This window comes from Octopus bimaculoides, chromosome 26, assembly GCF_046866305.1.
Source record: "Octopus bimaculoides isolate indiv1 chromosome 26, ASM4686630v1, whole genome shotgun sequence".
In the NCBI taxonomy this organism is placed as follows: Eukaryota; Metazoa; Mollusca; class Cephalopoda; order Octopoda; family Octopodidae; genus Octopus; species Octopus bimaculoides.
The window spans coordinates 27,364,091-27,389,090 of record NC_142953.1 but is presented as its reverse complement, the minus strand read 5'-3'; the positions used below and the strand labels follow the sequence as shown (position 1 = coordinate 27,389,090).

The 25,000-nt window shown below is 37.6% G+C and overlaps 2 protein-coding genes across 3 annotated transcripts in view; one reads left to right on the top strand and one right to left on the bottom strand.

The window, feature by feature from the left end:
* The window catches only part of LOC106884158 (cytochrome P450 3A41-like), a 45,986-nt gene that overhangs the window by 19,225 nt on the left and 1,761 nt on the right, over positions 1 to 25,000 (bottom strand). The window contains exons 1-4 of one of the 2 annotated variants that reach the window (XM_089342440.1): positions 5,883 to 6,176; positions 3,097 to 3,193; positions 1,399 to 1,451; positions 223 to 319 (exon numbers count right to left, since the gene is read on the bottom strand). In XM_089342440.1, the coding sequence (XP_089198566.1) occupies positions 223 to 319; positions 1,399 to 1,451; positions 3,097 to 3,193; positions 5,883 to 5,956 (321 nt within the window). In that variant the 5' untranslated portion in view covers positions 5,957 to 6,176. Of the gene's footprint in view, positions 1 to 222; positions 320 to 1,398; positions 1,452 to 3,096; positions 3,194 to 5,882; positions 6,177 to 25,000 lie in introns of those variants that run through there. The other variant, XM_089342441.1, reaches the window with a different exon arrangement.
* LOC106884157 (cytochrome P450 3A9) overlaps positions 22,076 to 25,000 on the top strand; it is a 38,833-nt gene continuing 35,908 nt past the window's right edge. The window contains exon 1 of the mRNA XM_089342439.1: positions 22,076 to 23,787. Coding sequence (XP_089198565.1) covers positions 23,714 to 23,787 — 74 coding nt within the window. The 5' untranslated portion in view covers positions 22,076 to 23,713. The remainder of the gene's footprint in view (positions 23,788 to 25,000) is intronic.

The window sequence follows — 25,000 nt, the reverse complement described above, 5'->3', positions numbered from 1 at the left end:
TCTGGCAAGTGTATCTCCAAAACATACAAACAGTTCATCCACCTATCCATTCATCCAGCCATCCAGCCAGCTATCCAGCTAATCAAGCAAGCCACTCAAACATATATACATATATTCATTCTGATAAACAGACAGACAGACACACATATAAGCAATATATTAGAATATGCAACTGAAACAAGTGAAAGAATAAGAAAGAAGATAAAAGGTTATATTACTTACAGATCGATTGGTAAAGTTTGAAAATCTCTTGACTAAAACTTCTTGGATAAATTCTGGATCACTTACAATAAAATTAGGAATTACTCCAAAGTACATACTGCCAAAAAAAAAAAAGAATTATTGATTTAGAAATGAAATAATCTAAGATTGTGATTAATATGCATCTTTATTGTTATTGTTTGCTGATCTCTAGTTAATTCTTTGCTAACAAAGATTTTTCAAATATGTAACTGTCTTACATTTTTGAAAACATGATGGATTAAAAACTACATTGTTCTTTACAGATCAGAAACTTGGACAATGTTACAAAGCTATGGATTAAGATACAGAAGCCTTTGAAATATGAATCTGTAACAGATTGGACAGGATGAACTATAAAGACAGGGTAACAAATGCTGCAGTCATAGAAAAGCTGAAAATCTAAAGACACCTCTTGTTGAGAATCAAGTTCATAGACTTGTCATATTTGGGACCAAACATGCCTCGTGAGTCATTCTAAGAGACCATCCTGACAAGTGGTGAAGAGAGGAAGGAAGCAAGAAGCCATCAAAGACATCAAAGACATCAAAGACATCAAAGAATGAACTGTAAACAAGAGCATGGTTGATCGGATGCGTGTAGCACAAGACAGAGGTAGCTAGAGATAAAATGACTGGTTGATATCCACCTTCTGATGACCTGTACTTGTTATTATTATTTTAACCCTAGGTCTAGCGGATGAGTATAAATATTAAAGAGTATCAGAATAAATGACTTGCAGTATATATTCCAAGTATTTAGTGTGATCGTAACGGTTTTCTGACTCATATTTGAAGACAGAGTATATGCCCGCGAACATTTGAGTCAGACGAGTCGTCTATAAAGCTAAGCGCTTTATGGCTGCAAGACCATTGGTCACCCTATGACCGGTTATATATTTAACTTCATGTAAACACATTATTGCTCTAACTTTTGGAGTGTGCTTCTTTGGAGATATATGAACCACTGACGATGTATAAATGTATGTGTATGTGTGTGTGTGCATGTACATCTGTGTGAGCATGTGTACACTGCATCTGCCTATTTTCATATGTCTGTGCCCTGAATCTCACAACTCATCTCCGTCCTCACTGCCAGTGTGAATCTGTTCTGCTAAACCCTTCTCGATTACCTTAGTCACAAAGAAATCATTCTTACCCATATACGTCACCATAGATTTCCCTCCAGTGCTTGAATGCTTTAGTCAAACCCTGAAAATATTAAAGCATAAATAAACAACTGTAATAACATCAACGATTCTGTGTGAAATGCTATAATAATCAAACTTCATAGGAACGTTTTAAGTATTATATATTATGTGAATGTATATGGCCTACTGGTTAGGTATGTAGCACTCACGATCGTGAGATCATCGATTCAATTTCTAGACTTGCTGAGCACTGTGTTCTTGAGCAAAACTCTTCATTTCACGATATTCCAGTCCACACAGCTGTAAAAGGGTCACCCTGCGATGGAGTAACCTTCTGAACTGGAGTAACGTTGCCTTGTTCACCTAGCCAGTGAAGTGGCACACACAAGCAAATGTCTATAAGCCCACCTGGAGTTAAACTAGTAGTAACATTCATCTGCCACTTTGATGTTATTACTCGCTCTGCCGTTTAGTATACTTTACTACTCTCACTCTTCTTGTGATTTTATAACTATCTACCGTAGATCCTCGAGTATAGTCCACCCTTGAGTATAATACGCAAGGGGATTTTTAGGGGGCTGTACCACTGAAAAACCTAAACCTTGTGTATAATACGCACCCCTTCTCTAACTTGAGTCAAGGAGGTCTATATAACGTCCTTGGTTTGTAAACATATATACGGTAACTTCCTTTATTATTATTGTATATATATATATATATATCACATAATGCAAACGTGTAGCTTTTTTGTGCACTTTGCAGAAAATAAAGAAATAACAGTAATAACGTCAGTGAAAAATAAATATTAAGTAAATTGCCTTTACATATTTACCACTATACAAGAATGGTGATGTTCTTAACTGTTATATGGGAATGTAAATATGTTTTCAAATTGTTTTTGCTGTTTGTTAGTAGGGGTTCGCTCCCCCTGCTAGCGATGTATTGTACATAAAGGGTGATGAGCTTGCACCGAAAACCAGCTGGCGGAGAATCCACCTGGGGTTAAACTGGTAGTAACATCCATCAGCCACTTTGATATGGCGACTCGCTCTACTGTTTAGTATACGTTACTGCTCTTTCACTTCTTGAGATTTTATAACAGGTTATTTTGCTTGTTATATATATAGATGCACGACGGGCTTCCTGCAGCTTCTCTCTACCAAATCCACTCACAAGGCTTTGGTCGGTCAAGGCTAGAGTAGAAAACACTTGCCCAAGGTGTGACGCTGTGGCACTAAACCCGGAACCACGTGGTTCTTACAACACAGAAGGCATAAAAGATGCCTGGGTATGTACCACAATTTCAGCAGAAAAACGATTCTATCTCATTAAATCATATGAGAGTCCCAATTTTTCATAGAGGACCTAGGTTAATTTTCTTTTTTAAAGACATTTGTTTGGGAAAACGGTTTGTCTTATATGCTATCAAAAGTAGTAAGCTATTTTTCAGAGATGGTGTATCTTGGACTCCATTATACAACGAGTCTTTCTCTTTTTAAAGAGAATTTTGCTTCAAGCATGGTAGAAAGAAGGTGAGAGACAATGAGAAATATGGGAGGGGGGGATGTGACAACATCAGACCTGGTTGAGAAAGTTCATAATTTTCTGTGCGATCATCGTAAAATTTAATCAGAAGAGGCCAGAGCTCTTCCACTCCAGTCGGTGGCAAGAAAATGTGAAGCAAGAAAAAATCAAAATAAATTCACCAGTTTTTTTATTTGCATCAAGTTTCCTAGATAAGAAATAGGTTTGGGACCAGAGATACCGAGTTCTTTGAAATATGAAAAGTTTCTTCTTCCAAACCTGACAAAAAGAGAAAATAAATCAAATACATTAATAATGATTTTTTTTTATTGCCACAAGGACTCCTTACATGCATACATATATAAAACTATGCAAAACCTTTTAAAGATTTAACGGTTGATGGTTAAATCAAGGCACTTTCCTTCACAACCTTGCAACCAAGTAGATGGCAAAATTAAAAGGAGAAAGGGAACATACATACATACATACATACGTATATTCTGTGTGGTAAGAAGCTTGCTTCCCAACCACATGGCTCTGGGTTCAGTCCCACTGCGTGGCACCTTGGGTAATTGTTTTCTACTATAACCACAGGCCGACCAAAGCCTGTGAGTAGATTTATTAGACGGAAAATGATAGAAGCCCCTCGTATATATATATATATATATATATATATATATATATATATGGGAGAATATACAAATAATAACAACAGACGAGGACAGGTGGTGTAAATAACAAAAGTATATATTAGTATGACGCTCGGGAATACGGAAAGTCTTTGACGTTTCGAGCTACGCTCTTCAACAGAAAGAATACGGAGACAAGGAGAAAAACACGGAGAAAAAAAATTGAATATATATATCTATATATATATATATATATATATATATATATATATATATATATATATATATATACTATGAGGATATTTAAACCTCTTATAGGGATAGTTTTATCCAAGATACCCTGGTTTTGTATATTATATTTTGAAAAGATATTTCTTCAATGAATATATTACAAAACATCAAATATTATCAATAAGTTTGAACATGGAGAGATTCAATGGATACAAATCAATTTATTAATTAATTAACATTGCCTACAACTGTTTCACTTCACACCCAATTTAAATTACAAAGTATATATAATAAAAATTTGCATTTTGAGTACCTTGGGTGGAAGATCTTCCAGCCAAAACGGACATTACAGAGTTTACATTTTATCAGTTGAAATACTCCAACAGAGTAAGCAGATGGAAGCGTATTTATTTATCTGCTTAGTCTGTTGGAGTAATTCAACTGATCAAAATGTAATATATCATTTAATAAACAGTGTACATTTTTATGAGATACTAATGGTTTCATGTAATGAAAGCTACTGAGACGCTATTTTATAACACGTCTCATGCCTCCACGCAACCCTTGCCCAAAATTTCAGGCCTTGTGCTTATAGTAAAAAGGATCATTATTATTATCATTATCATTATTGCTGTTGTTGTTGTTGTTGTTATTATTATTATTATTATTGTTCAGTAGTTTTATTTTTATAACGTGCTTTCACTTCACTACCGAGCGCAGCTCTGTGCGCCTTGGGTATGTGCTGTGGTTTGCTGTGGTGCTCTTATGTTTACTGTATTGAAAGTGTTTTGCGTAGAATGTGTGCAGTACCCAGTAGTGCAATTTTCTGTATGTTATATATATTTGTAAGTCCTGGTGTTTTTGTTATGTATTTGTCTTATTATTATTATTATTAATGCGTTTTGTCAGAATCGATGATGTTGCAAGTTAAATACCCGCTCCATGTTTATTTTGCCTTTCATTTTTCCCAGCACCCCACTCCCCACCTCCCAAAATATAGGACCCCCCCTCTTCCTACCACAAAAAGATGTTTTTTTTTTTTTAAGAAGCCTCTTTGCGATATTAATTCTGCACTGAATAACAGGCAATCTCTTGTCACAGTCGTCATAACAACGCAATAAATGTGTGATTATTCTATCATAAAACACACAATATCTGTTTACTAATTGCCTTAGGAAACAGAAAATAATTGAGTACACATTGCAGAATGATGTAATCACTGGACAGTATAAAGGTTCCGCGTCACACTATCACTACTACTACTACTACTACTACTACTACTACTACTACTACTACTACTACTACTACTACTACTACTCCCGTCCTTTTGATCACACTTATCTGATATAAGTGGGAACGGCACTGAGAGTAGCAATGGTAGGAAGGGGTGTGCTTCATTTTGTCATATCGCTATGACAAAGAATTATCTGGAGAATTATCATTCATATTCTTACCTTATATAGACATGTGTGAATAATTGAATAAAACACATAGATACATAAGTATGGAGATACATTACACATATACATACACACATTCATACACACACACACACAAACATATATATATATATATATATATATATATATCATCAAAATTTGATGACCCTACAAGACTAGGTGAAAGCGCTAATTTATAAAACATGTGACATATGAATAAAAATCTGTCAATGTACAACCATCCAGACATCTGAGTACCTGATTATTATTTTTTCTAATATATAATTCCTGTACATCACTACATAACCTCCAAACCTTCCAATATATATATATATATACGACAGGTTTCTTTCAGTTTCGTTATCGTTGTTTTTCACTACGTTTCGGCTGTGTGCGCTCCAGCCTTCAGGAGCTTTATATACCTTACAGATACATTCTGGCATTGCTTATGAGTATAATGCAATGGATAAAAGCACTTGTTAATGCAGTGAAGACACCTAGAGGTAGTGAGTTCAATCTCAGAGAAGACACTAAGGTGAATAAGACACCTGAAGAAGGGTAGAGCGTGCGCAACCGAAACTTAGTGAGGAGCAACAACGGAGACGGGGACACCATTCCCGTTATTATATAAAACAGCAATTTTAGTTTGGAAGTAAATGCAATACTCACAGATAGAAAGTTAAAATAAGCACAGCTACGAGTGCCAAAGTAGTGGCATAATCTGTCAAGCCGAACACGTCCATCGTTACTCTTGCCTTGTTAGCGAATTAAGTGTTTATATAATCGTATGCCAAATATAAACACTGTTTTCTAAGATAAACCACTCTTATACACCTCTCTTACCCTCTCTAAATCTCTTCATATCTCTTACACTATTTTTCTCTCTCTCTCTCTGACTGCTTCTCTCTCTCTGACTGCTTCTCTCTTTCTTTTATGCTTACCGCTCACTACCTCAGTCACATTACTCTCCTTCGCCCACTTTAGTGTTGTTGTTTTATCATTCATTGATTCTAGTTTTCCAACCCCTTCCTTTGAACATGTGACGAAATAACTGTGGCGATTGCATTTTCAGTCAGTACTATTTACACCCAAGTAAACACCATCATCCTTCATCGTATAATATATCCTTTACTTAAGGTGACGAACAGGTAGAATCGTTAACACACCGGGCGACATGTTCAAATCCCGCCGAAGTCGATTTTGTCTTTCATTCTTTCAGGGTCGATAAATTAAGTACCAATGTCGTACCGGGGTCGATCTAATAGACTGCCCACCCCCACGAAATTTTCGGGCCTTGCGCCTAGAGTAGATAAGAATATCTCTTTTACTTACTTATTATAACAGCCTTGATTTTATTCAACGAAAGGTTAACTTACCCTGTACGTTATTAAACCTGGTAACAAATAGATAAGCCAGTACTATGAACTCAACGTCGACGTACAAATGCACACACATATACACACGTCTATGCACTCACATATACATTCGAAACGTCTAGTTAGAATAGAGGCAGCTGACGAAGGATTAATTCCAAGTGGCTACCTGTTTTCCTATGTGTTCGTTCCGTGGGCTGTAGTTCATTGTTCTAACGTTCTGTACCTTGAAATGCATCTATATACACATGTAGATGTAAGTATGTACATATATGTGGGTATACATGCATATATATTCTTTATATATATATATATATATATATATATATATATATATATATATATATATATATATATATATATATATATTAAAAAAGGGGAAGTCCAGTTTATGGGATTACCTTGGGTTTCCCGTCCATAAAGGTTATGGTGTATCGTCAGCTCCCAAAAGCCTGTTTGCCCATAACCACTGAAAAATATGGACGGAGAAACGCCTCACTACTCAAAGGTAACAATTATGGATTATCACTCTTTGCTATTGGCTGTCGACTACTGGCTGTACCGCCACCTTGTGGGCTCCAACAAGCAAGCAGAAACCTCCTGAAATGTAAACATGGCCCGAAAGTCTCTGTTCTGGATGTTCCCTGGTTCGAGTGAGTCTTATAGGATTCTCGCGCGTTCAGCTATGCAACTTGCAGTGCTTCGCCCCGTTGATGTAGGGGCCTGGGTTCTCGAAGATTTTCCATGAGATCGAGTATGGAATCCCATCGTCTGTTAGTAGCCAGACCTGACTGGTTAGTGATGTTACGCAACTCCTTTCCGGAACTGTGAAGGAGGATCTGTGATTGAAGGGACGTTGCTTGAAAAAGTTCCCGGGACATCCAATGTATCTCCGTGGGCGTGTGTTGTCGGTGCTGTATCTGCTGATGTTGTTGTTGCTACTGCTGCCGACTTTGTTGTTGTTGGAGCTGGGACTGCTTGCGTTGGCGTCACTGGAGGAGGTGGTGTCGTCGGTAAGGGTATCGCCCGTGCCGGTTATGGTGAAGGCACTGTTGTTGTTATTGTAGTCCTCGTCATTGGCGAGAGAGTTACCATTGCTGCTACAGGTGTCATTAGCTGTGGCTCCGCTGTCACTGCTGCTGCTGCTGCTGCTGCTGCTTCTGCTGCTGCTGCTATAGGGGTTGTCAGGTCCGCGAGTGTGGCGTTTAGGGAAGCTGTTGGTAATGCTGCTGCTAATAGTGATGCTGCTGTTGTTGTTAGTGTTGTTGTTACTGCTTTCGATGCCGTCGGGAGGGGAACTGCTAATGCTGTCGCTGGTGTTGTTATTGCTATTGTTGCTAATGTTGTTAACTGTTGCGATGGTGACGGTGTTGCTGGTTCTGTTCTATAGCAGCAGCAACAGGTCCGGCGCCACCACCAGCAATCACGGCAATAATGAACATTCTACTACGACCTAACCACACCATGCCCGGAGGGAAACAACTATGGAATCGGATTGAGGAAGAACCTACCTAAAATTTTGGACCTCGAATCCTTCGAGGCGGACTTACTGGGCATCAGTCCCAAGTTAAAATTTCGAAAGTTTTCTTCTTCCTTCCAACACAAGCTCCCGGGCGACATTAAGGCAATATTGTTAAAAACTTAGACAGGTCCCTAATCTTCTCTGGTATGACGAAAAACTTATACAGGATAGACACCTTAGTTTACGATAGATTACAAGAAAATAATACCATACATAATTATAGGCGCGCTTCCCTACATACACATATAACGACATCAACAGTGAAGTCAAAACCTTAGCTAAAAAAAACTAGACAAAGCCGATAGGGTAGAGATCCTAGTTAAAAGAAACGCCTTCATTACCATAAAAGATCTTAAAGCGAACTTTGCCTTCAATCCTAAATGCCGCCTGATCAATCCGGTCAAATCCGAGATCGGTCTGGCGAGCAAACACATATTAAGTGGGATCAATAACGACATAAAGAAGGTCACCGACATTTCCCTGTAGTCCAACACCAACGAGTATTTATATTTGTATATAAATTCATTAGTTACTATAATTTATTAGTTTCTTTTGCATATTCTTAGTTTATGTATGTGTATGCAAATATAGTATTGGTATATCCCATTTATGCTCATTAGATATTAGATAAATAAAGAATTTAGACAGGTACGAATATTTATTTCCCCCTCACTGTATATATATATATATATATATATATATATATATATATATATATATATATATATATATATAGATTGATTGATAGATCGCTGACCACTGCACACATTTTTTCTCTCTCCTTGTTTCTTTTTGTGTTCCTTTCTGTGGAAGAGTGTAGGCTCGAAACGTTAAAGATTTCTTCAATTCCCGAGCGTTATACTAATACATCTATTTGTTTTCTACACCACCTGTCTTCGTCTGTTGTTCTTTTTTTTTGTGAATTCTCCCTATACATATATATATATATATATATATATATATATATATATATATATATATATATATAAATTTAAAGAATGGAGTAAACGCATGTTATAACTGCATACTTTTATTCCGACATATGTTTCGAAGAAATACAATTTATGCGATCCATAGGAATCGGCGATGTTAAAAATGTAAACTTCTCCTCAGGGAAATGTATGGGAACCGGCTTAAACGTAAGACATTATAACCGAGTATGAGAACTATAGTTGGATAAGGTTATAACGTAGGTTTTTTCAAATGAATTACGTTATAACCTTATCCAATTATAGTTCTCATACTCGGTTATAATGTCTTACGTTTAAGCCGGTTCCCATACATTTCCCTGAGGAGAAGTTTACATTTTTAACATCGCCGATTCCTATGGATCGCATAAATTGTATTTCTTCGAAACATATGTCGGAATAAAAGTATGCAGTTATAACATGCGTTTACTCCATTCTTTAAATTTATATATACTCAAATACCCAAAATATCAAGGAGTTTCTGCCTCACAAACAGGAGTTACACCACAGTTATTTTGTGATCTTTGCTACCCTGGTATATATTAACCCATTTATTTTATCCGAATTATTTTTGATAGGAGAAAATAAATACATATAATTATATATATATATATATATATATATATATATATATATATATATATATATATATATATATATATATATTATATACAGATTCACATACAAACATACACACACACACACACACTCGTATGCATTTAGCTATGTCTGTATATCAAATATACAAGCTAAAGATAGACCATGATTTCACCGAATGTGCACTAAATACAATACAGTCCTATATACAGATAAAATTATCATTTAACGTGTAAGTTCGGTCCTAAGTAATTGTGATATCACTGACTGATTTATTGATTTTTATCAGTACACACACACACACACACACACACACACACACACACACACACACACACACACACAAATATATATTCTCTATCTACATGAAATGTTTTTCAAGTGATACCAAATGTTTTGTTTTTTCCATTTTCTACTGTAATCTATTCATCTAAAGGCGCAGGAGTGGCTGTGTGGTAAGTAGCTTGCTTACCAGCCACATGGTTCCGGGTTCATTCCCACTGCGTGGCACTTTGGGCAAGTGTCTTCTTCTATAGCCTCGGGCCGACCAAAGCCTTCTGAGTGGATTTGGTAGACGGAAACTGAAAGAAACCCGACGTATATATGTATATGTATGTATGTGTGTTTGTGTATCTGTTTGTGTGTCTACGTTTGTCCCCCAGCATCGCTTGACAACCGATGGTGGTGTGTTTATGTCCCAGTAACTTAGCGGTTCGGCAAAAAGAGATCGATAGAATAAATACTAGGCTTCCAAAGAATAAGTCCTGGGGTCGATTTGCTCGACTAAAAAGGCGGTGCTCCAGCATGGCCGCAGTCAAATGACTGAAACAAGCTGGCTGAATTATTCGAAACACTGAACGAAGATGCGTAGCAGTATTTTATCCGTCACTCCAGTCTTCGTTCCGATTCTGCCGAGGTCGACTTTGCTTTTCATCCTTTCGTGGTCGATAAAAAAAGTGCTAGCTAAACAATGGGGTCCATAGAATTGACTTAGCCCCCAACCTCCCAAAATTGCTTCCCTAGTGGCAAAATTCGGAAACCATTATCTTATGTTTTATATGTATGCAGTTTCTCTGTTTCTTTTTCATTTTCTTTTACATCAGGGTTTGAACTGTGGTCATGCTGGAGTACCGCCTTATATATATATATATATATATATATATATATATATATACTCTTTTACTATTTTACTTGTTTCAGTCATTTGACTGCGGCCATGCTGGAGCACCGCCTTTAGTCAAGCAAATCGACCCCGGAACTTATTCTTTGGAAGCCTAGTACTTATTCTATCGGTCTCTTTTTGCCGAACTGCTAAGTTACGGGAACATAAACACACCAGCATCGGTTGTCAAGCAATGTTGGGGGGACAAACACAGACACACAAACATATACACACACATACATATACATATATATATATATATATATATATATACACGACGAGCTTCTTGCAGTTTCCGTCTACCAAATCCACTCACAAGGCTTTGGTCGGCCCGGGACTATAGTAGAAGACACTTGCACAAGGTGCCATGCAGTGGGACTGAACCCAGAACCATGTGGTTGGTAAGCAAGCCACTTACCACACAGCCACTCCCGCGCCTTAATTTTTTCAGAATAAATCCTGCTATTTACTTGATAAACCAAGATAACTTTTTATTTTTACAAATGAAAATGAGTACCCAATGATCTAGTTACCCAGTAACTTTTTTACATACATATATTCATGTGATTAAATATATGCTTTCCCATACATTCATATGAGTGTATGAGCGTATAGGAGAACATGTGAGTTTCTAATATACCCAAATATGGGATACATACATATATGTTTGCACAAATGTGAGCATTCCAAGAGTTTCCATATTTACAAGGCTGCTACTTCATTTTAATTTCTGTAGCATTAAATCGATTGAATAGATGTTGAAAAGGGCACAATAAACCAACAAGACACACATCAAATGTACAGTGCTATCACTTCCACAGCAGTCAACTATTTATAACAATGAATAACAAATGACAAATTACACCTTAACTTCTTAAATAAAGACAGGATATACCCAAATATGGGATTGTCACACCTGGATCACTTCTGATGTAAAAATGCTGCATTCAGGATAGATTTCATTGAGAGAATTTTACTTATTCACTCTATCTGCTTGTTTATGTTGTTTATTATGTACGTGTGGGTATGTGTGCACTGTATATATGTATTAATGCCTTAGTATAAGTGTGTCTCTGTGTAGCTTTGTCTGTTCATGAATGTGTGTGTGCGTGTGTGTGTGTGTGTGTGTGTGTGTGTGTGTTTTCTATGTGTTCTATGTGTCTCTTTGTGTAAGTGTATATATGTGTTTATGTTTCAATATATGAGTTGAGTTACTCTCTTCATGAACTAATCAAGTTCATGAGATTAGTACTTAATGCTAGTTTCTAAGTACTTAATAGAGAAAAAACAAAATTCCACAGGAGAAAAATAATAGCCTCTTAATTTTTTTCAGAATAAATCCTGCTATTTACTTGATAAACCAAGATAATGACATACTTTTTATTTTTACAAATGAAAACGAGTACCCAATGATCTAGTTGCCCAGTAACTTTTTTATATACATATATTCATGTGAGTAAATATATATATATATATATATATATATATATATATATATATATATATATATATATATATATATACAAAAGTAAATGAGTATATGCATATATACGTACAGGTATGTGCATACCGACATCCACCTGTATGTATAGGTGCATATCTGGGTACAGGACATTGCAAACAAACGTAGACGAGAACACACGAGCCACATAGAGAACATTCTACTTCATCAGCTACCCACGTTTTAACACCGGCGTTTCGACGAGCTTCGGGCAGGACGCAACGTTAAAACGGCTCGTCCCATGGATCGCAGATTAAATCTGTATACGCAAATTAAATCTAGCCATGGAGGAATGTAGTGGCGGACAAAAAACAAGACAGGAAAACAAACAGAAAAGGCTTTACGGCCAGACGAGAAAAATTATGTGTGTATGAACGCGATGAGGCACGGAACCGAGAGAGACAAAGTGGTGGCGTGTGTTACTTGGCGAAAGCCAAGGAAGGAAAGGATTATTGACCGGAAGCATGTGACCATGCCGGTGTAAAGGGAAGAGAGAGAGTGGTAGAGGGAGAAAGAGAGGGAGGAAGTAGAAGAATGGTGAGCAACGAGAGGAAAAAAGAAAAAGAGGAAATACGAGGGGGAAAAAAGAGATACGTAGTAGTAACAGAGGAAGAACAAGAGGGGTAAGGCGAGATACGTAGTAGTACAGAGGAAGAACGAGGGGGGGGGAGAGAAAGGAAAGAGAAAGAGAGAGAGAAAGAGATAGAGTAGCGTCGGAGGATAAGTTACGAAAACTACTTACAATTTTTGTGAGACGCTGCGTTCAATCATATATATATATATATATATATATATATATATATATATATATATATATATATATATATATATATATATATATATATATATATATATATATATATATATATATATATATATATATATATATAAAGTGGAGGCACATGGCCTCGTTGTTAGAGCGGATTCGCGGTCGCGGGGTCGTGGGCCCGAATCTCAGACCGGGTGATGTGTGTGTGTTTATGAGCGAAACACCTAAGCTCCGCGCGGCTCCGGCAGAAGGTAATGGCGAACGTCTGCTGACTCTTTCGCAACAACTTTTTTTCACTCTTTCCTCCTGCATCTAGCAGCTCACATGTGACGGACCGGTGCCCCGTCCAGGTGGGGAACCTATACGCCAATGGAACGGGAAAGCCGACCTTTATGAGCCAGCATGGCTCATAAGGAACAAACAGTATATATATGTATATATATGTATAGGTACAGAAATGAATTTATTTCTCAAACGCGTGATAATGCTATAAATAGCGAGATCAGGATAAATTATCCATACATTGCAGAAAAATACGTTACTGGCCAGCCATGAGACTCGAACTCACATCTCTGTGATTACGCGTCAAGTGTTTTGTCATTAAACTAAACTGCCCAGCATTAAACTAAACCCTGCTCCAGGCATTCCGAATCAAAATGTGGGATTTGCAGCAGGAGGTCAGGGTACTTGATTCCACGCAAAAAATCCGAGGTTTTTTTTTTTTTATTTATTTATTGGGTGAAAATCGTGCGGATGTTAATGTGAAAATTTACCAAACATTCTTTCATATTAAGTTGGAAGGTTACTGTTGTAAGTATTTTTCGAATATGAAAATGTTACAAGTATAAGGTGTGCTTACAATACTCACAGATAAATTGTTAGAATAAACACAGCTATGAGTACCAAAGTTATGGCATGATCTGTCAAAGCGAGAACGCCGATCGGTAGTTCTGTTTCTTCGGTGGATTGCTTACATAATCGTTTGTTGTTGGCACTCCGTCGCTTACGACGTCGAGGGTTCCAGTTGATCCAATCAACGGAACAGCCTGCTCGTGAAATTAACGAGCAAGTGGTTGAGCACTCCACAGACACGTGTACCCTTAATGTAGTTCTCGGGGGAGATTCAGAGTGACACAGAGTACCTTTGAAATACAGGTACAACAGAAACAGGAAGATAGAGTGAGAGGAAGTTGTGGTGAAAGAGTACAGCAGGGTTCGCCACCATCCCCTGCCGGAGCCTCGTGGAGCTTTAGGTGTTTTCGCTCAATAAACACTCACAACGCCCGGTCTGGGAATCGAAACCGCGATCCTATGACCGCGAGTCCGCTGCCCTAACCACTGGGCCATTGCACCTCCACTACATAATCGTACGTGGAAGATAAATACTGTTTTCTAATGTAACCTACTCCCTCTGTAAATATCTGCCTCTCTCTCTCCCTCCCCCTCTCTCTCTCCCTCTCTTTCTCTCTCCCTCTCTCTTACTTGTACGTACATATCACTATCTACTTGCTGTCCCTATTCCTCTTTGTGCCACTCTTCCAGAAGCGTTATTCCCATTGGTTGATTTAGTTTCCTCCCCTCTTTATTTGCCTACGTCACCGTCAGAGTTACGATCACGACAACTATAACCTCAGCTGCAGTCAGTACCATTTAATTAATTATATTTTCCTCACTTACTTCCTCACTTCGTCTTCATTATATTTTACTCGCTTACTTCCTTAGTATGGCCACTTAATTTTATAGAGCTAAAAGTCAGTTGGCCCTGTCTGTTACTTAACCCTCTTAAAAATGTATTGTATCTGTATATATATAAAATATTACTATAAACTCAGCGACGTCACTTCAACGTATATATTATAGACACAGGTATAAACACACACTGCTCTGCATATGTAAACATGTCAGATATATACACAGAATGCCTACATGCACGCAAACATATACTATACACAGACACGTTCTGAGTTCAAATTCCGCCGAGGTCGACTTTGCCTTTCATCTTTTCGGGGTCGATTAAATAAGTACCAGTTACGCACTGGGGTCGATATAATCGACTTAATCCGTTTGTCTGTCCTTGTTTGTCCCCTCTGTGTGTAGCCCTTTGTGGGTAGTAAAGAAATAACACACACGCACGCACGCACACACACACACACATATGAAGGGGGACGGGAGCAGCACACGTCATCGTAGTGATGCCTAATATGCTGCAAATCCTTTATTTTGGTTCGGAAATCATTGGAAATTTTTTTTTTTTTTTTTTTTCGTTGAATGAATTCCTGTGACATCCTGATATGCTACAGAACCCTTTTTGCGGTCCGAAAAAAAAAAACGGGGAAACCCAATATACGTTTCAAGGTTACATGTCTGATACGGGTACAAACGAGAACATTCATCACAAACAGCGGCGTGCACAGAGTGGTAATCTCATATCAAGATAAACAGAGCATGACGCTGCAGTGAAGGTTATGCATGTGTGTGTGTGTGTGTGTGCGTGTGTGTGTATGTGTGTGTGTGCGCGTGTGTGTGTGTGTTTATAGAGAGAATTATGAGGGTAAACAAATTAAATATAACACCTTGAGTTTGATAAACAATATATATATTTATATACATATATATTTGTATATATATATATATATATATAGAGAGAGAGAGAGAGAGAGAGAGTTATTAATATTTCTAAGTCTCTTGGCTTGGCGATAACTATTAATATATATATATATATGTATATGTATATATATATATATATATATATATATATATATATATATATATATATATATATATACATATATATATATATATATATATATATATATACATATATATATATATATATATATATATATATATATATATATATATATATATATATATATATATAAATTTTCAGAATGAGATATCTATATATTAATACTTAAACATTCATCGTCTGAAAGTCTTCCAGCTTTGCATTCTTTCTATTTACATACATGGTTGGCACTCCGTCGGTTACGACGACGAGGGTCCCAGCTGATCCGATCGACGGAACAACCTGCTCGTGAAATTAAGTTGCAAGTGGCTGACAACTCCACAAACACGTGTACCCCTTAACGTAGTTTTCAGGGATATTTCAGCGTGACACAGAGTGTGACAAGGCTGGCCCTTTGAATTACAGGTACTCATTTTTTGCCAGCCGTGAGGTCTGGAGCAAGGTGAAATTAAGTGTCTTGTCCAAGGACAAAACTCGCCACCGGAAATGGAACACACGACCTTACAATTGTGAGCAGATTACCCTAACTGCTAAACCACGCGCTTTCATACATTTATGTATACATACATACATATAGACACGCACACGTATGTCTTTGAACGTGTGTTTGAACGTGTCTTTGAACAGATGTGTTTATATACACGACTGTAGAATATTTACTCACACATATACGCGCGTGAACACACTCACACATGCCATAAGTGCACACACACACACATACACACGCATATATCTTCTCCATTGCTGATACTCAGTTGTTCAAACGTTTAATTGTCTCAATGAACTTTGAAACTAACATCGGTGTCACGTTTTAACACACGTTTTATCCCAGTCCGAGTAAGTTTAAGAGATCATGCCACACTAATAGCAGAATTTGTTCCCCAGGCTTACGGTTGAACGTGGAGGCGGACGTGCGGCGGGGACTACAATCTCATCTCGTAGAAATATTTTTTGTTTGGGAATTTTCGACGTCGATGAAAATTCAACCAACTGCAGGATATAGGCACAGGCGTAGCTGTGTGGTAAGAAGCATACTTCTCAACTACATGGTTCTGGGTTCAGTCCCACTGCGCGGTTCCTTGGGCACGTTTCTTCTACTATAGCCTTGGGCCGACCAAAGCCTTGTGAGTGGATTTTGATAGACAGAAACTGAAAGAAGCCCGTCGTGTGTGTGTGTGTGTGTGTGTGTGTGTGTCTTTGTGTATGCGCTTGTCCTCCACCATCGCTTGACAACCGGTACCGGTGTGTTTACGTAACCGTAGCGGTTTTGCAAAAGAGACCGATAGAATAAGTACCAGGCTTTAAAATAATATGTACTGAAGTTCATAAATTCGACTAAAATTCGTCAAGGCGATGCCCCAGCATGGCCGCAATCTAATGACCGCCAGTGGATTTGTTGCATTCAACTTAGTGGAATGAGTACTCTTAATGAAAGCCTCTACTAGAAAGTTATAGATACGACAGAGTCGATCTGGGTGTAATGATAAGAAAAGAATAATACCGTATGTATATAAAACGTGGTGATAGGTAGCTATAGACGGAGGAGTGGCCGTGTGGTAGGTAGCTTGCTTACCAACCACATGGTTCCGGGTTCAGTCCCACTGCGTGGCACCTTGGGCAAGTGTCTTCTACTATAGCCTCGGGTCGACCAAAGCCTTGTGAGTGGATTTGGTAGACGGAAACTGAAAGAAGCCTGTCGTATATATATAATGTGGAGGGTAGGCCACCAGTGTGTTTCACATGTGAAGAAGGGGCCACATGAAGGCATGGTGCACCCAAAGAAAGCCACAAACAGAACAGGAGGAGAGACAGGAGAGGGTGGACCAGGTAGTACAGGACAAGGCAACAGAAAAAGAAACGGAGAAAGGATTCACTTTGGCTAAAACGAAAAGGAGGAGCGGAGGAATGAGTTCTCCGCCAGAGAAGCAGAAAAAGAAGAGGGAAGAGGTGAGAAAAGAAACTGTGAAGGAGGGCAGTAGGAAGGAAAAAGAAAGTAAAAAGAAAATGGAGTTAGCAGTGGAGAAAGTGTCGGAAACCGAACTGTATGAAGGTGAGAAGGAGAGACTATTTATGGAGGAAGAAAAGAGAGAACGAAAAGTCCAAGAGAAAGGAAAGAAGATACGAGGAGGAGAAGGAGTATGGTATTATGTGACGTACCCAAAAATGTTGAAACAGAGAAGAAGATAATCAAGTTACACTCAATAGTAAGAGTGAAGGTGCCTTCATACGTCTACGCGGAAGATATGAAGGCAATATTGATAGAAGAGGAAAACTACAGAAAGTTGAAAGAGATGTGTGGAGATAGCGTTGACCCACCACGTGTGGAGGTGGAATTTAAAGAGTTGCCACCAGTGGTGGATTTAAGAGATATCGAACCACTGATGAAGTTTTACTAAAGACAAAAAAAGTATGAAATTAAAGGGAAAAAACGAACAATTGTAAATGGTACATATAACGGTTCAAATGGTACTACAAGGGAGTGGGGCCCATGCGTCCATTTTCATTTTTATATAACTTTCATTTCATTTACATTCGTTTTATGTTTTTTGTCCCCGCTGTGGTCTTGTCTGTCCTTGTGGTGTCCCCATCTGTGTTTCGGGCTTTATGCCTAATAAAGAACTCGAAGTGCTGTCTGGCCAGTGTCAATACGAAATTTTATTTTCATTTCCATTAAAACAATACACATTTACCGTTCTATTACGAGTTAATAATTATCGCAGCAGTTGCAAGGTAAAATATAAATTTCTTTGCCTCTCTGTAATAATTATTGTGGTATTTACCGTTAAATTAGCATTTCCATACATGTGCTATTTTGTTCATTTGTTTATATTTCGTTAATTTACACTGCATACAAAAATACCGGACATACTATATACATACAACTGCTTACAAAAATAGAGATTAATGTATTGGGTTGTCCGGAAAGTTCGTGCCGATTTATAGTAGCTTACCTTTCGACTTACTTGCCATGAAACCACCTCAATTCTGGGAAGAGGGTATTTTCAAGTTAGAGGAGAGATGGAGATGCATTGTGTAACAAAATGGTTCATATTTGGTTGATTAAAAATGTAATGGCAAGTATATATTGATCTTTTTTTTTTCATTTAAAAATCGGCACGAACTTTCCGGACAACCCAATATATTTCTTCAATGTTCATAATTTTTTGCTTACAATATTGAAAAAATATGCCACCAAAGAAAAGACGTGTTTCTCTCCAGAAACACGTATAAAGCGAGGACGATTGCTGAAAACCGAAGGCGTGTGTCTCAACAGGGAAAGGAGATGAGACTTTCTCAGGGTCAGCAGATGCATGCTGCAGCACGTCAAATGGAGTCTCAAGAGAGAAAGGAGATGAGATTTTCCCAAGATCAGCTAAGGCATGCTGCAATACTTAATGCTGAGTCATTAAAACAACGTTTAGCACGCTATATAAAACGGATGTCCAATACAATATAGCTCTCATAAATAGACCACAGGCAAATTCGTTCTTCACAACACCAGGAGCTGCTTTCAGATATGATCCATCCCAGCCTTATAAAAACGATAATTCTGTATAAATTGGTGTGCTACACTCAAATTGTCGTTTCTGCAAAGCTTTCAAATTTCCAAATAAAACTAGTGGCATGTGCTGCTCAGGCGGTTTGCCAGGACTACCAGCTCCTCCTCAACCTCTTTCGACAGTTCACTTCCCCGTCACAGGTACAGATTATAAACAATGAAAGGCCGATTTTGGTGATTCATTTGACAAAGGTAAGTTGAGAGCCAATTCGATGATAAACCTAACCTTGGGTCTTGAATATTTGCATGAATCCTGGCTCGGTTAAATCTCTTGTGGCTCCAAATGATATCATCTGTAGTGCAGCGTTGTATTGTCTAATTTTATTTTGGAATCTTGGTCAGCTGATGAAAACAGTTTCTTCAATGGCTCTGGAGGTTGGGGAATTGCAGGGAGTTTAACTTGGCATGTCTTTGATGAAAGTCTGAGTAAGTGCCTCTCCAATGCCTAAAACTGCATATATTACGTAATTCTTCTTTTAAAATTTTCGCGTAAATTGGCGTTGCAAATGGAGATGGTATGGAAACATGTGTAACTTATAATTAAAGATGTGTTCATGAATTCTCTTTGTCTCCATCTTTTCATTGGATCATTTACTCTTCGCCAAACCATATGACGGTATAATTGTTGTGGAACTTGGATTTTCTACTCCAGAAGTATTCCGGCCTAGGCTTGGATCCCGACAGCGTTGATAGCCCAGCATTCGGATTGAGTGCTTCTCTGGAAATACCCCAACTTCACAACGAACCGACTTCTGTTGGTGGGGTTTGTATACACATATACCTAGATAGATAGATAGATAGATAGATAGATAGATAGATAGATTTCTATTTGCCTGTGTATGTACGCGTGTATTATGTATATGTGTATGTACGTATGCATGTATATATGTATGTATGTACGTATGCATGTATATATGTATGTATGTATGTATGTATACATGTAGGTAGGTAGGTAGATAGGTAGGTAGGTAGGTAGGTAATCACATTTCGCAATCATTTATTTCTAAGCAGTTTTGGAATTATCTCAAAAATTGCTTCACGTTAAGAAATTTACGCTGATGTCATAAACACGCAGAGATAAAAATGATAAATTCGATAACAGATCATCAGTTCGATGCATGTGACACCAGATATGTTGAGATCGAACGAATGACCGAACCATCAGAGTCGATTGAATATTTTTTGATACTGCCCGTCTTCAAGTTGGTGTTAAGACTCTGAAGTTCGAATCGCTGCTTTCATTGCTCGTTCTGTTTCTTCACCCTTCGAAGTCTCATCTTCATGGCTGTGTGGTTAAGAAGCTTACTTTACAACTATATGGTTTCGGGTTCAATCCGAATGCACGACAAGGTATTCCTCGGTCCCGGACCGAATAATATCTTCTGGGTAAACGTGCTCGTTCGGCTTTTTCTATCCGAAGCCTTTTCCAACCTAATATTTACATGCTATTCTTTATAGCTTTATGCGATGTACATCATTAACCCCTATTAAAACCAAAACAAAACAACAATAAGAAAAAACAAGATTATTTCTCGTTCTCTCGAATGTTTATGAAATTCTTGTCACCAACAACAAACACACACACATACACGTATGTATGTATTTATGTACGTACGTACGTATGTATGTATTATGTATTTGTGTGTGTGTATGTATGTGTGTATGTACGCATATATGTATGTATGAATGTACGCATGTATGTATGTACGTACGTATGTATGTATGTATGTATGCATGTATGTTCCTGACCGTGTTATAAATAGAGAATGCGTATATATGTACGAATCTACAATATGTACACGTACATGCGCGTGTACACATGCATAGACACACATACACAAACAAACGCACAAATACATACATATGTGTGTGTGTGTGTGTGTGTGTGTGTGTGTGTGTGTGTGTGTGTGTGTGTGTGTGTGTGTGTGTGTACACGCATATCTTTTTTTTTTCTTGATACTACTTTATTTTAGAGTTGCTTCTGTGCCTCTGTGAATCTTAAAACTCAATATCGGAGCGGTCAGAATATTCTTTTCTACTCTAGGAACAAGGCCTGAAATTTTTGGGGAAAGGGATCAGTCGATTAGATCGACCCCGGTACGCAGTTGGTACTTAAGTTATTGACCCCGAAAGGATGAAAGGCAAAGTCTTAACTCAGAATGTTAAGACAGACGAAATATCGCTAAGCATTTCGTCCGGTGTTCTAACGTTTCTTATTTCTTTACTGCCCACAAGGAGCTACATACAGAGGGGACAAACAAGGACAAACAAAAGGATTAAGTCGATTGCATCGACCCCAATGCGCAGCTAGTACTTAATTTATCGATCCCGAAAGGATGAAAGGTAAAGTCGACCTCGGCGGAATTTGAACTCAGAACGTAGCGGCAGACGAAATACCGCTAAGAATTTCGCCCGGCGTGCTACATTTCTGCCAGCTCGCCGCCTTAGGCGCGGTATGAATATTGCTACGTCTTACTAATGCGGCACGTCTCACTTGGAGTAGTCAATTATGTGTATTTGTTGATGTTAAAGTGAAAAACTAAAAGATTGTATCTTCAATGGTAGGCTTTTTGTTTAAACAAGAGTTTCCAAGAATCGTTAGCACACTGGGCCAAATGCTCAGAGGCGTTTCGTCTCACTTCTGTGTTCAAATTCCGCCGAGGTTGACTTTGCCTTTAATCCTTTCGGGTTCGATAAAATAAGTACCGGTTGAGCACTAGGTTTGATGTAATCGACTTATCCCCACGCTTGAAATTACTAACCTTGTGCCAAAATCTAAAACCAATAATGTCAGCATTGTGATTAGATCGCCAGTGATCAAGAAATATGTCATGTCGAATATAAACTGATTTCCATTTCAGCTTCATTTGTTCGTACATAATGGCAGCTGATTGCAAACTTGTAATGTTTAAAGGAAAAAGCTGGATTTAGTGACTTGATTACTGACTGGCGCACGTTCTAACATGTTATGATAGTAAGCTTGCAATCACGGATTAGCGCATGCTCTAATAATGCGTTCTATTATAGGCACAAGACTTGAAATTTTGGGGGAGGGTACTAGTCGATTTCATTGACCCTATTACTCATCTGGTACTTATTTTATTATTCCTGAAAGGATGAAAGGCAAAGTCGACCTCGACGGAATTTGAACTCAGAAAGTGAAGACGCACGAAATGCCGCTAAGCATTTTGTCCGTCGTGCTAACGAGTCTACCAAGATCACCGCCTTTAGCACAAGTTCTAATAATGCTTTCCAGTATAGGTCTGTAGCGGCAGACGAAATACCGCTAAGCATTTCGCCCGGCGTGCTAACGTTTCTGCCAGCTCGCCACCTTTAAGATGCAAGCTTCTTACCACACAGCCACTCCTGATGGTATTATTCGTACTTCATCGTTTCGCCCGAATAGACTCTGCCGTATTTATAACTTTCTCCTGGAGGCTTTCATTAGGGATACTCATTCCACCAAGTTGAATGCGCCAAATTCACTGTAGATCCTGCAGATGTTTGAATCTTTGTCGTCGTCGAAGATTCCCAAACAAAAATATTCCCCTGGGATGAGATTGTTGTTCCCACCCGCAACGTCTAGACCTAACCTTGGAGAACAGGTTGTGCATTAGTGTGGCTTCTTTTCATCTAACGTATATGTATGGCTGTATACATACAAACACACTCATGCACATATATATATGTACAGTATATGTGTGTGGATGTGTGTGTGGATGTGTGTGCGTGTGTATATGAGCGTGTGTGTGCGAGTTCACATTGGTAAGTATTGTCTGCTATATTTTACAGTTTATATGTAAAGAACAATGGATTATTTATATCTATGTTATGGGTACGTTGAACTGTCGAGGTTGAGTTTACAGTATTCTGTTATCTAGTCGTGAGAGGGTTAAACAGCATGCAGGTCAAGTTAACATTTCGTTGAATGAAATTAGGCTGCCATAATATGTAAGTGTAGGATGTATTACACGAAGGGGGAGGGTGGCGGTGATTTCGGTGTAGATAGTACTGGCTGTAATTGCGGTTATCATAGTTGATTTCGTGACATGCAAAAAAAAAGCGGGTGGGAAACTAGAATCAACGAATGACAAACTACAACACTTTTAAGAGAGGACTAAAGTGGAGAAAGGACGGTAAACTGATTGAGGAGGTGAGGGGTAAGCATAAAAGAAAGGGAGAGACAGTCAGAGATAGAGAAAAATGAGGTGTATAAGAGTGGTTTATCTTAGAAAAACAGTATTTACATTTGGCATACGATTATATAAACACTTAATTCGCTAACAAGGCAAGAGTAACGATGGACGTGCTCGGCTTGACAGATTATGCCACTACTTTGGCACTCGTAGCTGTGCTTATTTTAACTTTCTATCTGTGAGTATTGCATTTACTTTCAAACTAAAATTGCTGTTTTATATAATAACCAGAATGGTGTCCCCGTCTCCGTTGTTGCTTCTCACTAAGTTTCGGTTGCGCACGCTCTACCCTTCTTCGTGTTTCTTATCATTCACCTTAGTGTCTTCTCTGAGATTGAACTCACAACCTCTAGGTGTCTGCACTGCATTAACAAGCGCCTTTATCCACTGCATTATATTCGTAGACAGTGACAGAATGAATCTGCATGGTTTACAAAGCTCCTGAAGGCTAGAGCGCACACAGCCGAAACGTAGTGAAAACAATAATCAAACAATCAATGTGAGGACATCTGTCCTTGTAATACATAACATGATAATGACTCACTCAGAAATGCAGAAGTGTAAAATTACTATGCACACACACACACACACACACACACACACACACACATACACAATATATATATAATTTAGAGAAAAAAACACAATTATTTAATTCATCGATGAAAATCCACAATCACATATAGAAAAATTTAGTAAGTAAATACACTAAAAAGACCTATAATAAAAATCAAAAAAGTACAAAGTAATAAATATTGAAATAGTAAAAATGACTACACGTGTTTCATAACCATATTTTCAAATAGAAAATAGAATAAAAATCAAATCTATTCAAAATAAATCATTTTTACTATTTTAATATTTATTACTTTGTACTTTTTTGATTTTTATTATAGGTCTTTTTAGTGTATTTACTTATTATATTTTTCTATATGTAATTGAGAATTTTCATAGAGAAATTAAATAATTGTGTGTTTTTTCTCTAAATTATATATTTATATATTATATATTGTGAAATTTAATTTAATCTAATTTTGATAAATTAAATTGAATTTTTCACTGTAAATTTGGAATTTTTCTCTAATATTATTATCATAATTATTTTAGTATTTCAATTTATAGCTAACGTTTATTGTTTGTATTTAACTTTCAATTTTCGTTAGTTATGGAATTTACAGGTAGGATAGAACCGCTGTTTTGGAATTCATCTTTGAAGGATATCCCCATCCCATCTAGAAATGAATATATTTTGAAACGTATTAATAATATTAAGGATTTTATTACTAGGATTAAATGGAAAGCCTACTACAATAATTATAACATATCTAATAATAACGATGTAGAAAATTCCAATTATATTAATTCAAAATTTAAATCTAGGGATATACAGA